Raw genomic sequence first — 14706 nt, forward strand, 5'->3', positions numbered from 1 at the left:
AAAATGGAAGGATTTAAAAGACTTTTAATACTTTTAATTTATTTTAAATTATTATTATCGCTTAGCCTTATTAAAATAAATATTTTAATTTATAATAATAGTTATAAAAAAAAATAAAACTTTTATTTAAATAAAAGTTCCGATTTATAATAACGTAAGCCTAAGTAAAAGACTTAATAATCCCTTTTAAATTTATAATAATTAAAAGGATAATATATATTTTATATATAAAAATATAAAACTATTTAATAATTTTTAATAAAAAGAAGGTTAATTTAGCTTAATTAAATCCGAATTTTTTTATAAAAAAGTATAAAACTAAATTATACTCGGCATCGGTATTTAAATTATAAAACGTTTATAAAATACTCTTAAAGCCTTTAATTTATATAAAAATATAGAAACGAATATAAGTCTTTAATAAAAAAAACGAGGGAGTATAAAGATTTACTTTCTTTTTAAAGCTTTTTTTAAAGAATAATCTTTTATATTAACCCCTTAAGTAACGGAAGAACCCTTATCTTTTCTTTATCTATTTTTCCCTTTATTTAAATAAAAATTAATTAAATATTTAGTATTATTATAAATATAATATCGTAACGGTTTTTTATTTCTTTTTATTTAAAGTTTAAAAGCATTATTAATAAAAGTTAAGGCTTATATTATAAAATTAAAATTAAGTTTATTTTTATTACGGTTTTAATATTTTTTATTTAGTTTTTAATTATCGTCGTTTTTATTTAACTTTTTTTTTCTCTTTTAATTTATAATTTATTATATTCAATTAATTATAACTATTATTTCGGTTTTAATTTCAAAAAAAATAAAATTAAATTTATAAATATTTTATTAAAATTTATCTAATAACTTAACATAAAAAGAAAACGTACGTTCTTTTTTAAAAAAATAAATAAACTCCTTTTTAAAAAAATAAAAATAAATATTAAAATTAATAAGATTTTAAAATTCCTTTTAATAAACCTAAATAACATTTTATATAATTTTAAACTTACGGTATATAATATCTTACAATAAAAATCGAATTTATTTTAAAAAATAATTAAAATTTAAAACTTTATCGGCTCGATTATTTAATAATTTTTTAATATATTAAAACTATCTCGCTTAATAATTAACGTTTATATAATTAAAAATAAAAACGATTTTCGTAATATCGGAGTAAAATTTATAAAACGTACTTAAAAAAGCTCGATTAATATCTAAAACCTAATCGTTTTAATAATAAAAAATAGCTTTTTTTATAAGCTTTTTAATATTTTTAATTTTAATTTCTTTATAGTTAAAGGGAGAATTATTATTAAAACGATTTTATTAATCTAAAGCTTTAATAATTCTTTTTATTAAAGCGTTTAATTATAAAAAAGCCGAACGAAATTATTATAAAGCTTTTTTAAATTAAATAATACGTTTTTTAAATACGGATTTAATATCGTTATATTAAATATTTAACCCCGCTTTTACCGGGTTTTTTATGAATATTCCGCCCGGCTTAATAATAACATTATTAAAAGAACCGCCTTTTTTTATCGTTTTATTATTTATATAAAATACTATTTTTATAAATAATTATAAATAAAAAATTTAGAATTATAATAAGTAAGTTAATTAAATATAAGAATAATATTTTTAAAAAATAGGTTTAATATTAAATAGAAGTTAAATTTTAGCCTTTTGCTATTAGGTAGCGAGAAGTTAGTTAAAAGGAGCCCCCTCTGGCTGAAACGGGGCCTGAATAGTCTATAGCGTTTTACGCTACACTGACCCTGTGACACTAGCTATACTGCCGCTTCTCGAAGGTATTTATTTCTTTATTAATTATTATTCTAAAAAAAATACGAATTCAAACTAATTTTACTTAACATATCTTTTCTAACCTATTCCCTTATTAATTATAGCCCAAGAACTCGCAATAATGTGTTCTGGCTGCCGCAGACTCGGCTTCGCGGAACCCTCGCCACTGCCAGACCCAGAAGACAACCGGGTGGACGAGGAGCAGCCGCAGCCGCAGCCACAACACTTTGACAGGCCGGCGGCTCGAAAGAAGCTCCAACCGAAGCCCAAGACCATCCATCGTTCACTCGGCGCCTAGCCATGACGGCATCCCGGCCTTCATGGCATACTCGGTCCCCGCAGACACCCCAGACAATGCCGACCTGACTCCCATGCGCCCGGCATGGGCCTACGTCTTCTACGACACTACCCCGGGGGCTCTTAACCCAGGACGTGCCGAGGACCTGGCCCGCTCTATCTTCGACGGCACCAAAAACAACCGCAGCTCTGACGGACTGCCGGAAAGAATCGAAGTCTTTGCCATGCCTCTCCTACCTCTGTCCGAGACCGGGAGCCTGTTTTCCGCCGAGGAGCTGGGGCTTGACCTCATCCTCTCATAAAGGAGCTCCTGGTATGCCCGTCTTGCCGAACGCGTGTCGCAAGATCCCCAGGACGCACACTGGCTTCAGCACGCCGCCGCTTGTATAAACCATTACGAGCGGGAAGTCCAGAGCCGTCTGGCTATTCCGGATAGGGCGGAGGCGTTATCGTGGTACCTCCCAGAATTGTTCGGCGGCCTCTACTACACCCGTCACGTCGTTGTTGTCGACAGGCTTGAGGATGAACCCAAGAATCCGCCCAGGCCTACCCGTTGGCAGGACACGCTCGCCTGGACACACACTCTCCCAAGCGAGTAACGGGACCCGGGTATAGACAGGGAGGAGAGGGCTAATTACCGCTGGTACGGAAGAGGGCTGATGGTCAGCTGGCGTCTTCGTGATGAGAACGAGGACGACGAAGCGCCGTTACTCACATGGGGCAAGGTCGCTTTGGAGATGCTGGGGAAGTCGGCGTCGATTTCCTCCCGGTATGGGGTAGATATTCTCTATGAGCATTTTATCCCTGACGGCGTATTCGATTTTTAAAAAGAGAAGGCTCGTGATCGAGGAGCAGATGATGGAGTGGACTTGCCGATGCAGACTAGATAGAACCTCGGCTCGCATTTACCGTCGGGCAGAGTCGCCAGCCTAGAACTTAGTAATTTTGAAAGATACGGACACGCTTCTTCACTCTTGACCGGTTGGGAGGGCTTTAGAAGTACAAGCAGAAACACAAGCCTTGGGAGCTTACTTAACCCATTTGTTCTAGTCTGCATATATTCCACATGCTGTCAAAGTTGACTCGTCAAATGTAGATTCTAGACTCATATGTATATTTATCTACGCCGTTCCTCTCTTTTCTTTTCTCTACATACCTTACTTAAAAGGAGTATTTTGCAAAAACGCAGCTATAAGAATAAATGTTTATGAAATATACACATATAAGAACCCTCTCGCTAAGGAGCCATTCCACCATCAACCGCCGGACAAGAAGAACAACAACACAGCCGCCTGTATGCGAGCCGGTGCACCAATATTGATCGCGACGCCTTGCCCGTTGATGGTCCTAGTGGGATTTTCGGTGGCGCCGAAAATGGACCATCTCGTCCCCCCGGATCCCGGATCCCGGATCCCGGGCGCGGAAACCTGGCCCCGGCCGGATTGGCCCAGCCTCCGGTGCCGAACGCGGCGTTGAAACAATTCGGGTCGTCGATATTGCCCCACACCACGTTTCCCAAGGAGTGGACGCTATTGAATTTTGCCTCGGAGGCGGCCTTGGCTGTAGAACGGGTCTTATTACCTAGGAGCCCACCAAGAAGGGTCGCTTATATCTCACCCTTATTAAATAGTTTAAAAGTTGCTTCTTAAAAGTTAGAAATAGGTTTTAGGCAGCCTAGGTAGTAATAATGGTGGTGTATCTCGCTTAAGGTGTCTAGTTATTTGATTAATAATGACCGTGGAGCGACGAAGTTACTTAGGCTAAAATAGTGCTTAACCGTTTAAGAACGTATAATTCTTGTTCTATATTCTGGGCTATTTTTCATCACATAGTTTTTTGTTTTGATTTCCATTTCGGCAATCTCGCGATAAATGTTATGGTGGACCTTTGCGGGTGCAGCGGCCGCCTCTGCCGACGCCCGACAGTTCCCCCTTCTCGGCAAGACAATTTCTATTCCTGATCGGGGACGGAGCTTAAGATTTGACGTCTCGAGGCTATGATTTTTGTTGTTTTCTGTCTTGATATGGCGTTCATGCTTTTGCAATGTCATGTTACCTTCAGCAGTGCTAGTAGTACTTTAGCTGTGATGGGTATTGCCCAGCCATAATCCAGCCCTCATGCATAGGAAATAATGGGAGGAATGGCTCACTTCGAAAGGCTTCCAATGTAGTTTATCCACATCGAATGCTAGACGTTTAGTCCATAATAAGATTCTATACCACGTATAAGCTATTTCGCTGACACCACAGTGCAACTGAAACCTCGGACAACTTGACCGTATCGGCCGCGTTGAGCTCGGACATGGAATCCTCAGCGATTGGAAGGTCATTGAATTGCTCAATGAGAGTCGCATCGGAAGTCCTCTAGCTGATATGTCCGCTGCCAAAAGTGCGTAGTGTTGCTATTGCTAATGGGCATAACCTGCGTTGTGTTTGACCTTTCCCAACCATGAATCGCCTGCGCTCCAGCTATATTTTTCCAAATAAGACGAGACTGAGATCGTCGGGCATACTACGTATGATAATACTCTAGGCTTCTATATAGTTAATCTCGTGTCATCTAAGGATACGCTGAAGGAAAACGTGGGGGCCGGGGGTCCAGCAACAAAGCAGGGACCCCCTAGATCGACAGGCTCGGGCCGAGGGCCCGCAGCCACGGGATCTTGATTCTATCTATACGAACTCTCAGGAGAATATGAAAATGTTGAATCTATGGACATGAATCAGATAGATCAAGTAGGTTTTGACCAGCAATAGACTCTCGATCATCAACGAATCAGTGAAACCTACCACAGTTTTCATGGCTTTTGCTTAACGCTTGAGAATGATGATTGGCTTGCATCTTCACGTGCATCTGCCGAAATGACAGGAGAGCTCATGCCCAATCCCGGCCCCTGGGAATCTGCAAGCCTCAACCCGTTACCCCATTCTTTGACGTAAGCTGTCTGATCTATCAAACTGTGCATTTGCCTATAGGCAATGAGCCAAGACTCCAAATGAAAGATGGGGTACAGTCTTTCCATGCATATTTGTAGCGCAATACTTTACTCCTTTTGGAAAGCACTGCGGCATACAGGCATGAAGTACAGGTCACCGAAGCCAGGCGTTTGAGCACCATGTTAACTTCCACCAAGGATGCGCGTTGTACCAAGTTTCAGCAGAAACATCAGATGACCTGCTACAGCAAAAATCGCCACGGAGGAACTCTGTATTCTCAGGCGCTGAAAGAAATCGGTCCACAATTAGGGTCAACGGACAGGGTATCCCGGGAAAGTGGATGGTCTCTGAGAATAATTAGTGGTAATTGATCATGGGAAAACGATTTAACCCAGATGAGGTGGAACTTTGGCCTGGTTAAACGGCTAAGCAGACATTTTGAAGCTGGGCTAGTGAGCTGTGGTGTTTCCTTATCCTTCTCGAGCATCTTACTTCGCTGTGGCTCAAAAGGAATTGATTACTGTAGATGATATTACCTGTTTACGTTCCTCTGGACTGCGTGTACTCACCATGGCAGATGGCAGCCGCTCTCTCTGTTGCTGATGCGAATAAAACCAATACCGTTCTAGAGATGGTCCATGTGTGTCTAGAACGCCTCGCTAAAAAATGAAAATCAATGTCCCTTACGTTGTTTTGCTGACAGATCAAGGCTCTAGGCTTTCTGCCGATCCTGGTGTTCCACCACACCCACCTTTGACCTCCTCTTCTCTCTTTGAGCCCGCCACTTGGGCCCCCAGAATTGGTTGACAACCTGAATGGGTGATACAGCGATGACCGCCATCCCGAGGACCAGGAAAGCCGTGCCAGGACCCACAGCGTTGAGCATCTGCTCTGCAAATGCTACGCCGAGGGCCGCCAGTCCGCAGCGGACCACGTTGTTGATGGCCGTGGCACTCGCGCCTTCACCAGGACAAAGATCCGAAATGATTGTCTGGTTCATCGCGAAGATTGCATTTGCCGAGGCCGCGATAAGGAATTGCATTGTCAAGGGCAACGCAATCCACCCAGTCCGGGATGTTGCCGTGGGATACGCCAGAGAAAACCCATAGCCGACGATGGAGGCAACGAATAGGGAGACGATCCACGGCAGACGTCTCAGACGGGCTTGCTCTAAAGGGAAATCTGGAGCAATGTCTTTGGGCGACAGTTCCTCGTCAAAAGAGATATTATGGGCTTCCTTGTACTTGGCCTCGACGGCTTTGTAGTCTCGAGTCAGGAGCTTTCCCGCAAACACGGAGCCGACAATGGTCCCAATTCCTGCTCACAGGTCAATTACGTTCGGACAAGTCCCGTTTCCATCGGGATTCATACTGTCCAATCAGTGTTAAACGCTCGGGTCGAAGTGTCTCCACTCACCATTGGGCAAGAAGGCCACACCAAGAAGGAGCTCGTTTAGTCCGAACCGCTCCTTGAAGAGTGGCGTCGTGCTAGTGGTGACCATGTTCCAGATGGCATAGATCACACCACCCCAGACGAGATTGATCACCAAGTCTTTCTCTCTGAATAGTCTAAAGGGCCTCAGAAAGGTCCAGATGGTCATTTTTCGGTTCAGAGGTCCCTCCGGATCTTCCATGTACTTGGGCTCTTTCGTCACATATCTGTAGAGGGGCTTATAGATAACGCCGTTTAGACGAAGTGATCCGTTGCCAGCTATAGTCCTCAACGTCTCTGGTAGAAAGACCATGATAGTGATGAGAATTAGCGACGAGGCGACGAGTAAGAAGACGAATACGGATCGAAAGCCCAAGGAGTTGGCGAGACCACCGCCCAACACCGGCCCGATTGCCGTGCTGAAGTTCCGAACTGTAGAGTATTAGATGCCGTTCAAACCTCGGAGGAAGAAACAAGACTCACTTGCTTGATAGAAGCTGATGTATGCACCCCTCTCGGCAGTCGGTGAAATATCCTGGATGACACCATTACCTGTAACAACCGTTAGCTGCCAACTACGGAAATTGAAGAGACAGCCAAGACAAATTACCCACCAATACTGACAGTGGAAGCACTTCCTGCAGCCTGAAGCCCCCTGAAAATGAGTAATACCGCATAGTTGGGCGAGAAGCTTAAGGCGATATTGGCGCCAATGTAGACACCCATAGAGGCGATGTAAGTTGGCCTCCGACCCAGCGTGTCAGACATCGGACCCCAAAGTAGCGGTGTAACGGCTTGCATGATCAAGTAAGACGTGATTGTAAGTGAAACTTGCGATGCACTCACCATCAACTCCTGTGTTGATATGTTAGCTTTTGTCGCGCCCTTGAGTCACTTTGGAAGGAGGCGGTATTGACTGGAGGACATACCCTTGAAATTGCATCCAAGGAAGGATTGTAAATATTTGACGACAATCCAGAGAAAAGACCAGCCGAAGCAATAATGATGAGAATAGACCACTTTTGTCTCTTTGTGAAGACTGAAAAAGGTTCATCATCGTCGTTGTCTTCGTTGTCGTCTTCGTTGTCGTCTTGCTGGCCGACCGCCTCATTGGAGTCGCCAAAGGGGTTCTGGTCTCGGCCTCCTCCTCCTTCATCGTACTGAATGTCCTGGGCGTCTTCAAACGACTTGCGACGTAGCTCGCCATTGCCGTCCTTCTGCCAAGTCCTCTTCCGGATGGGTGATGGTCTCAGCGGCAGAATGTTGCGGCCGCGCGGGGCTCCTAGTCGAATGCTGGTGCCGGCCCGAGATAACCGAGTGGGATAGGCCTTTTCGTCACGGTATCGGTCCGGCATGTACTCGTAGTCATGAGCGAGAAAGTTGTACGCTGCAGCTGACGCAGCAGTAAGACTCCCGAGGACTCCCCTCCTCAAGTCGGGTCGTTGCGGCTGCGGCTGCGGCTGTAGCCGACGGGGATTCATAGCGTCTTTTGACTCTGGATACCTCTATTTTTTCGGTTCAGAAAGAAAGGAACTATGGAAACCAGTTTTGATCCTGTAGACAGTTTTCACGCTCGGTTATCCCATGTATATAAAGAATTACCACTGATCATATCCACCGGCAGGTCTGGAAGCCCAGTTCAGCTTTCAGCGCCACGCTGTGACGCAGCCGACTGGTGTTTACCATCGGCCTGACGTCAACTAAGATCGTGAATACGGCTGAAAGCGCTAAATGATTTTCAGGGAATCAGCTCGAGAAAGAAAGCTCAAAGTTGATGGGAGGAACAGGTCCACCCTAGTACGCGATGGCCCGGGGATGCCTGCGACTGACCGCACGGCCGCCCACCCCAAATGCATGGGAAGCGCAAGGAGGCTCAAGAGGTTACAGAAAATCGTTTCGCAAAACACAAAATCCATTGGACGTCCCATCTTCAACACCATTTCTGCCTCCTTCATGAAACACCGACGTTGCTTCGACGCAGTGTCTCAGCCGTTGCCCAGGACACATCGAGCCTATGGCTCTTCGACCCTCTGCCCCCCCTCTTTCTCCTCTAAACGCAAACAGTAGAGGTGCTCTAAGGTTACAAGAAACAGACTGGAGGAGAGTGAGAGGGTCGAGGAGCGCACGTTCACCAAAAACCGGCCTAATTAACCACCCTCTTTTCCTCCTGTCTTCGGCGACCATGTATTGACACCCAATTCCCATCATGTCCACCCGTCAGCCGGAAGCTTGACGCCCACTTGCCTCTTTGGGACACATCTCAACTCCGAAGACCAGCGCGAAAGGGCCCGAGTGGTGGCGCCTCGGCCGTGAAATTATGACACGAGCTAGAAGTCAAATGAAAGACGGGCTAGCAAGACTGATAGAAAGGATAAGCTCAAGGCCTGAATAAGAAGTGCATGGGTTCCACCTCACTCGCATCCTCCTACATCTTTAACCTAGTTTCCCAGGACCCTTCTTTCGTTTATTGAATACCGGACTAGCACATCAAGCGCATCTGTGATACGCTTGACAGTGCCTCACTCGCTCGTCTACCAATTTGGAAATGTTTTAGACAGTAAACCGACGTGCCGAACCAAGTAGAATATCTACCAGCCAAGTAATTCAACATCAACATTGCCGGCGTGGAGGCAGAGAAGTGATGGGTACGGAAAAGCACAATGTCGCCCAGCGCGATGAGGAAGCGGAGGAGATTAGAGATGTACGCCAACAGAAGTTAGACGCCGAAGCAGCAAACGCTCAAGCTGTTGCTGCCGCCGCACAGCTACCCGGACCACCCAACGCCAACGCACTACCTCTCGACCCGAACCAGCTTCTCTCGGTCCTCGGCCTCCTCAGCGGCCAACCTCAAGCTACGCCAACAGCACCGGGACAGCCTGGGGCCACGGGATTGCCTCCGAACAATAATGCCAACGTACCAACAGTCACAATCTTTGTGACGGTGACGCCCCCGGCTGCGGCACAGACCGTAGTGATTATGGTCCCGACAACAGTTACGGTGACTGCGACACCAGCAGCGCCGCCTCCAGTTAATCAGCCTCCTCCTCCTCCACCACCAGCTCCGCCAGTCCAACCATCATCACCACCGCCGCCACCGCCGCCAGCGATGAGCACGCCGCCGCCCCCTCCTCCACCTGTGGTTGCGCCTCCACCTCCTCCTCCAGCTAGTGGGCTTACTATGCCTCTCGTCGGATCCAGTCCGGTCCCTATGCCGGCCCCAGTGGCTTCCATGTCTGCCCCCATGTCTTCAGCGTCATCAACAGGTACTCCCAAGGGAGCGGGCGGTACTCCCACAGCCGTTGTCTTACTGGGTGTCTTTGGAGGTGTTGGTACGCAAAATCTTCTGAATCTCATTCTGCGATTGTCAGCTAATAAGGAGCCCAGCTGGCGTGTCACTCTTGGCAATGGGAGCATTTGTGTATGGCTTGATGAGAAGACGCAAGAACAAGACTGTGGCAGAGGTAAGTTTCTGATGTGTTGCGGGTCTTGGTCACAAGCTGACGAAGTCTCAGACTGCCAGCGTTCAGAGCATGCAGATTGGAAGGCCGATGCCCTCCTGATTTCTTCAACAAAATCAGTGACGCATGGTGCTGTAGACTTTTTACCAGATCATTAGCCGTTTCATCAAGGCAGTTTCATGGTCTAGAGTTGAGAGTAAAAACAGAACATACCCAAACATCTCACAAAGGACACCTTCTCGGTTATCTTGATCGGGAGAGAGGTCAGGACTTTGCTGGATCTTCCCATTCTTATTATTTTTAAAAGTAAGATCAGAAGCGTTGGAATGGTCTGAGAATACAATTATTGTCTATTGTCTAATATTATACACACATCTCCCCCTCGGGATCATGACAAAAAGAGAGACTCACCACAAGATCATGCTGCCGGCTGGGCCAACTTGAAGCCATCACAGACCTCTTTCAACCATTCCGCGACCTTTGCGGCGATGATCTCACTGTTCTTTTCCGTCGTACAAAAGGCATGAGGAAGTCCGGTCTCATCAATTTCAACCCTTGCCCAACCATTCTCAATATGCTTCTCTCGGGCTCTGATGAAATGGTCCCGGAAGTGATCTCCAACCCAATGGTCCTTTTTCCCAAAGAAGAAGAAGAATCTTGGAGCTGTCCACTTGCCATTCCCGACATCGTCCTCCTCGACTTCCCAGAGTTCCTTATCCCACTTCTCCTCCGTGATAACCTTCATCTCATCTTTGCCCATGTGAATCGCTTGCCACACTCCATCGCGACTCTTCAAGAAACTGGTCGTGACGTCTGCTGCTTTGGGACCGAAGCCTAGTACATTGCTAACAAACCACCGCAGCGCCACCGCCGGCCAAAGGTTGAGGAACTTTTGGGCGACGACGTGTGCCGTATTGTTAAGAAGCGGTGTCGTGCGGATGAGTTCCATCTGCTTGCCGCTCGGAGACTGGGAAATGTGCGTGACCGTTGGAAAGAGCAGCATGCCCGTGAGGAGCTTCAAATGCGGCGCACGCGAGGGATCCTTGAGGTGCCGGTGGAAAATCTCCAGAGCAATGTAGCTGCCGACAGAGTGGCCTGCGATGATGACAAAGTCATACGGCTCTCCCTTTCTGCCCGGCGCATTGCGCGAAGAGTCTGTCCGGCGCAACGACGCCAAATGGTTAAAAACAAGCTCAATCTGATGTTCCACGTCGTATGGTGGGCTATCTTTGCTGAACGGCTCATGGCTGTCATCTCTAAACCCAAAGAGATCGCGGCCGTGAACGTGAATGCGTCCGTCGGCCCAGCCGATGCGGGCCTTCAGCGCATCAAAGAAGTCGGTGTAGTAATCGACGAGGCCTGGGTTGCCGGGAATGAAGAAGAAGAGGCCGTGTCCCGCCATGTCTGTGGCTGGTGGTGTATTTCTTGCGCTTTGGCGAAGCCGTCTTGCAACACAGCACGGCCCGCACAGATTCTGTCGGCTCTGTGCCGAGATTTGACGTTGTCTGAAGGTGAGAGGTCCGGCAGTAGGAGGCGGAAAGGACGGGAGGTTGAAAGACGGGAGATCCACCTCGGCAATGAATCGCACATTGACAGGCGCTTAGCGTCATCCCTGTCGGAGATAATTCTGTCGGCGTTTATCACACGGTACGTACCTTACTTATCGAGCCATGAATGTCGTGATAGCTTCACCTGGCTTTCCGCCGGCGACATTACGATTTCAGCATGTGTCCACATTATGTGTCATCCATCGAGAATTGGCACAAATTGATCCTTGTCTCTCGAAGCATAATGCATTTAACAGTTGTTTTATTTTGAGTGATGCGCGCTGGAGGATGGGGGAACGAATGCACATCGCCATAAAGCAAATCAATGAATTCAACCATTCAGCTTGTCCTGCGTGTGTTCATATAAATCTATATATGTATATGTATGTATCTATATATATATGTATCTATATACACATACATACTTTATTTACGGATTATGCCCACCATTTGAATGTACCTGTTGTAAGAAACGACTTCTTAGGCACACACGAGCTACTGATATCAGCCTGTACCAAATCAAAACTTGAAACGGAAAGCAGGATGCATCCACCCAAGTCTGAACTCATGCTCCTCCAAGGATATGGCACCCCTGTGGTTCTCATCCAGTCGGTGGTCGCGCGCTCCTTGGTCGCGTAGCCGATTCTCCCTCCGCATGTACAAGGGCAACACGATTCCTATTACTAACAAACCGAATAGACAGCCAAGATTGATAGACTGCCCCTTCAGATACCTGAAAGAACACAATGTCAGTAATCCATGATGTGAATTCTAGTTGTCAGATGAGCATACCTGGGTGCTTCAGTTTTGATGTAGGTAAATGAGGCGAGGAACGCGGCCGAGTTCCCGATCGATAGAAGAAAGCCCAAAGCAACAGCTCGAATGTAGTGCGGAGAGGCATTGATGCTCATCCAAGTGAGTGCCAGAGGGGGTGTCGCATTGACCGACATGGCAATGAAGAAACTTCCGGCATATTGAATCTTGATGTTCATGAATATTGGTGCCGGACCGACCTTGGCTCCAATAATCATCAGAACATACCCAAATATGCCAGTCATACTGCAAACGTTCAACGGCAACGCGGTCTTGCCAGACCTGCGGCTCCACACAGAGATTCCAATGGTGAATACCAAAGCCGCGAAATTCGGTGGAGCCGTCATCAATGATGCTTGGAGCTTTTTATATCCCATAGCAGATATGATGGTCGGGAAGAACATGGAAAAGCTGTAGATAGCCTGTATGGAGAAGAAACTGCCGATGGCCATGAGAATAGTGACGGCGTTGCCTATGGCGCTCAGAATTGTCATCAACGTGAGAGAGTCCTTCTTCGCCTGGACTCTGTTACTCAATTGGTCATCTCCTGCTGATTCTTGGTCGTTCAATCTGGGAGCCCCGAGATAATGCCATCGATCTTGCGTCTGCATTCTTTGGACAGCTAGAGTCTTTTCTGTTGATGATAGGAACTTGGCGTCAGCTGGGGTGTGCGGCAAGACAAAAAGCAGCACGAGTCCGAGCAAAACAGTCAAAGATCCTTCAATGAAGAAGATCCAGGGCCAGCCATCGTAATTTGAGACTTTGATCTGTCCGAATCCCGCAGCCATTAGGCCACCAAGGAACCCGGCAAGTGCAGTACTCGAGTAGAACAAGCCTACCCGAAGGATGAGTTCGTCTGCGGTGTAGAAAAACCCAAGGTAGATCAAGACGCCACCGAGAAAAGAGCTTTCTGTTAGACCAAGGAAAGCGCGTGTGATGCAGAGGCCGGCAAAGTTGGTGATGAAGCCGCTGAAAGTGGTGACTAGTCCCCATGCTATGATCAGCGAGGGCAGCCATATGGCACCTCCGACACTGCGCACAACTAGGTTTCCTGGGATGTTGAACAAGATGTTGAGAATGAAGAACATTGCCAGAGCGGTGTTGAATTGGTTGCCAGTCAGTTTGAGGTCCCTCTCGAGTCCATTGATCCGAGCGAGAGCAATGTTGCTCTTGTCGAGGAAGAAGAGAAGATGGGCGAGGAACATGGCAGGCACCAGTCTGTGATCAAACTTGCGAACAAGCGATGATCGTACTTTTTCAGTTTCTTCGGCGTTTCTCGGTTCGATGAAATCGGTATTGGTATCGCTTGTTGTTTGTCCAATAGCGTAGCTGGGCTTCTCCTCATACGAGGTATTGGTTATACCAGCTCCGTCATTGTTGCCACCCCGGGCTAGCTCATGGCCTGTTGATGAAGATCTTCCGTACTCAAAAATTCCGAATCCCCTTGTCATCTTTGAGGAGACTAAAGCGTGTCAAGAGATAAAACGATCGGAAGATGGTTCACAATCTTGGATTGTATGCTGGTGACAAGTCTAGGAACTTGAGCATGAGTGGTAAAGTCGATGGCAAGTGGGAACGGTTCCAAAGCCTTGATAATGAATGGGAAAGAAAGTTCCAAGTTTGGTGACACAACTCACTCGAGAAGAACGATTGATCGGGACGTGCCACTGGCGTCTCTTTTCATCAACCCGGGAGGAGGACGAACAGCATTGGCATTTCGCCTCGACCAACCTGGTTCGTTGGCAGGCGCTGTGATTCATCCATTATTTTAAGGATGCAATCAACCTCACTGCCTGTATCACTACTTGGCATGCATGGGCATCAAGGATAATGCACACGTTTGCTTTTCGAACAAGGGAGTAGCCGACGTAAGTGAACTGTTACAGGGCCAAACACGCAAGCACCCCTGCCTGCGCCCCCTGTCAATTACCTTACCATTTCTTCGATCTAGGGTGATTTGACACTGTACTTGAAAGTCACCAACAGGGATGTCTCTATCTCGCACATTGTGTTCATTAGTTGGTCAAGATATGGGTGGATGCATGTCCGAGGCGCTGCAGTGATTGAGAGCCAATATCTGTACGACATGCTGGGAAACACAATCGGTACCCTGCCTCAGCTTGTGTGACCCATCTCCCCATTCATACGTACTTGGTAGACTGAGAATCCAGAGTGCTTAGAGAGATACAAGGAGAATGATGTACAAATAGAGTGACCCTCAAATTTGCGAGAAAGGCTTTGATGTAATGGATGACACTCGAAGATTTATGTGTATGGAACAGATTGATCGCTTCACCTTGAAGTAATTCCTTGGAGTGTGAAGGACTCTCTTTTGTCATGAAGTTTGCTGTAAGAGCAGCCTGGAGATATCGTTCCAAGGATTCACCTCTTTCCCTCCCATGCGTCCGAGAA

The 14706-nt window shown here is 46.4% G+C and overlaps 5 protein-coding genes across 5 annotated transcripts; 2 read left to right on the forward strand and 3 right to left on the reverse strand.

Moving 5' to 3' along the window:
* Nucleotides 1–1933: 1933 nt before the first annotated feature.
* On the forward strand, nt 1934–2411 carry CORC01_00720 (uncharacterized protein; the record flags this gene model as incomplete). The annotated part of the gene is made up of 2 exons (XM_022612377.1): nt 1934–2093; nt 2155–2411. 2 exons carry the CDS (start codon nt 1934–1936, stop codon nt 2409–2411), a joined length of 417 nt encoding a protein of 138 aa, XP_022480994.1.
* Nucleotides 2412–5757: 3346 nt separating this feature from the next.
* On the reverse strand, nt 5758–8431 carry CORC01_00721 (major facilitator superfamily transporter; the record flags this gene model as incomplete). Its single annotated transcript, XM_022612378.1, has 7 exons — nt 5758–6362; nt 6462–6908; nt 6960–7028; nt 7091–7331; nt 7406–7979; nt 8079–8102; nt 8262–8431. 7 exons carry the CDS (start codon nt 8429–8431, stop codon nt 5758–5760), a joined length of 2130 nt encoding a protein of 709 aa, XP_022480995.1.
* A 686-nt stretch (nt 8432–9117) lies between these two features.
* CORC01_00722 (uncharacterized protein) lies at nt 9118–10092 on the forward strand (the record flags this gene model as incomplete). Its single annotated transcript, XM_022612379.1, has 2 exons — nt 9118–9937; nt 10004–10092. The coding sequence occupies 2 exons, from the start codon at nt 9118–9120 to the stop codon at nt 10090–10092; spliced, it is 909 nt and encodes a 302-aa protein (XP_022480996.1).
* A 260-nt stretch (nt 10093–10352) lies between these two features.
* On the reverse strand, nt 10353–11336 carry CORC01_00723 (uncharacterized protein; the record flags this gene model as incomplete). The annotated part of the gene is made up of 1 exon (XM_022612380.1): nt 10353–11336. One exon carries the CDS (start codon nt 11334–11336, stop codon nt 10353–10355), a length of 984 nt encoding a protein of 327 aa, XP_022480997.1.
* A 664-nt stretch (nt 11337–12000) lies between these two features.
* CORC01_00724 (major facilitator superfamily transporter) lies at nt 12001–13745 on the reverse strand (the record flags this gene model as incomplete). Its single annotated transcript, XM_022612381.1, has 2 exons — nt 12001–12214; nt 12274–13745. 2 exons carry the CDS (start codon nt 13743–13745, stop codon nt 12001–12003), a joined length of 1686 nt encoding a protein of 561 aa, XP_022480998.1.
* Nucleotides 13746–14706: the final 961 nt, after the last annotated feature.

Source organism: Colletotrichum orchidophilum (genome assembly GCF_001831195.1).
Source record: "Colletotrichum orchidophilum strain IMI 309357 chromosome Unknown Scaffold_4.1, whole genome shotgun sequence".
NCBI classification, from domain to species: Eukaryota; Fungi; Ascomycota; class Sordariomycetes; order Glomerellales; family Glomerellaceae; genus Colletotrichum; species Colletotrichum orchidophilum.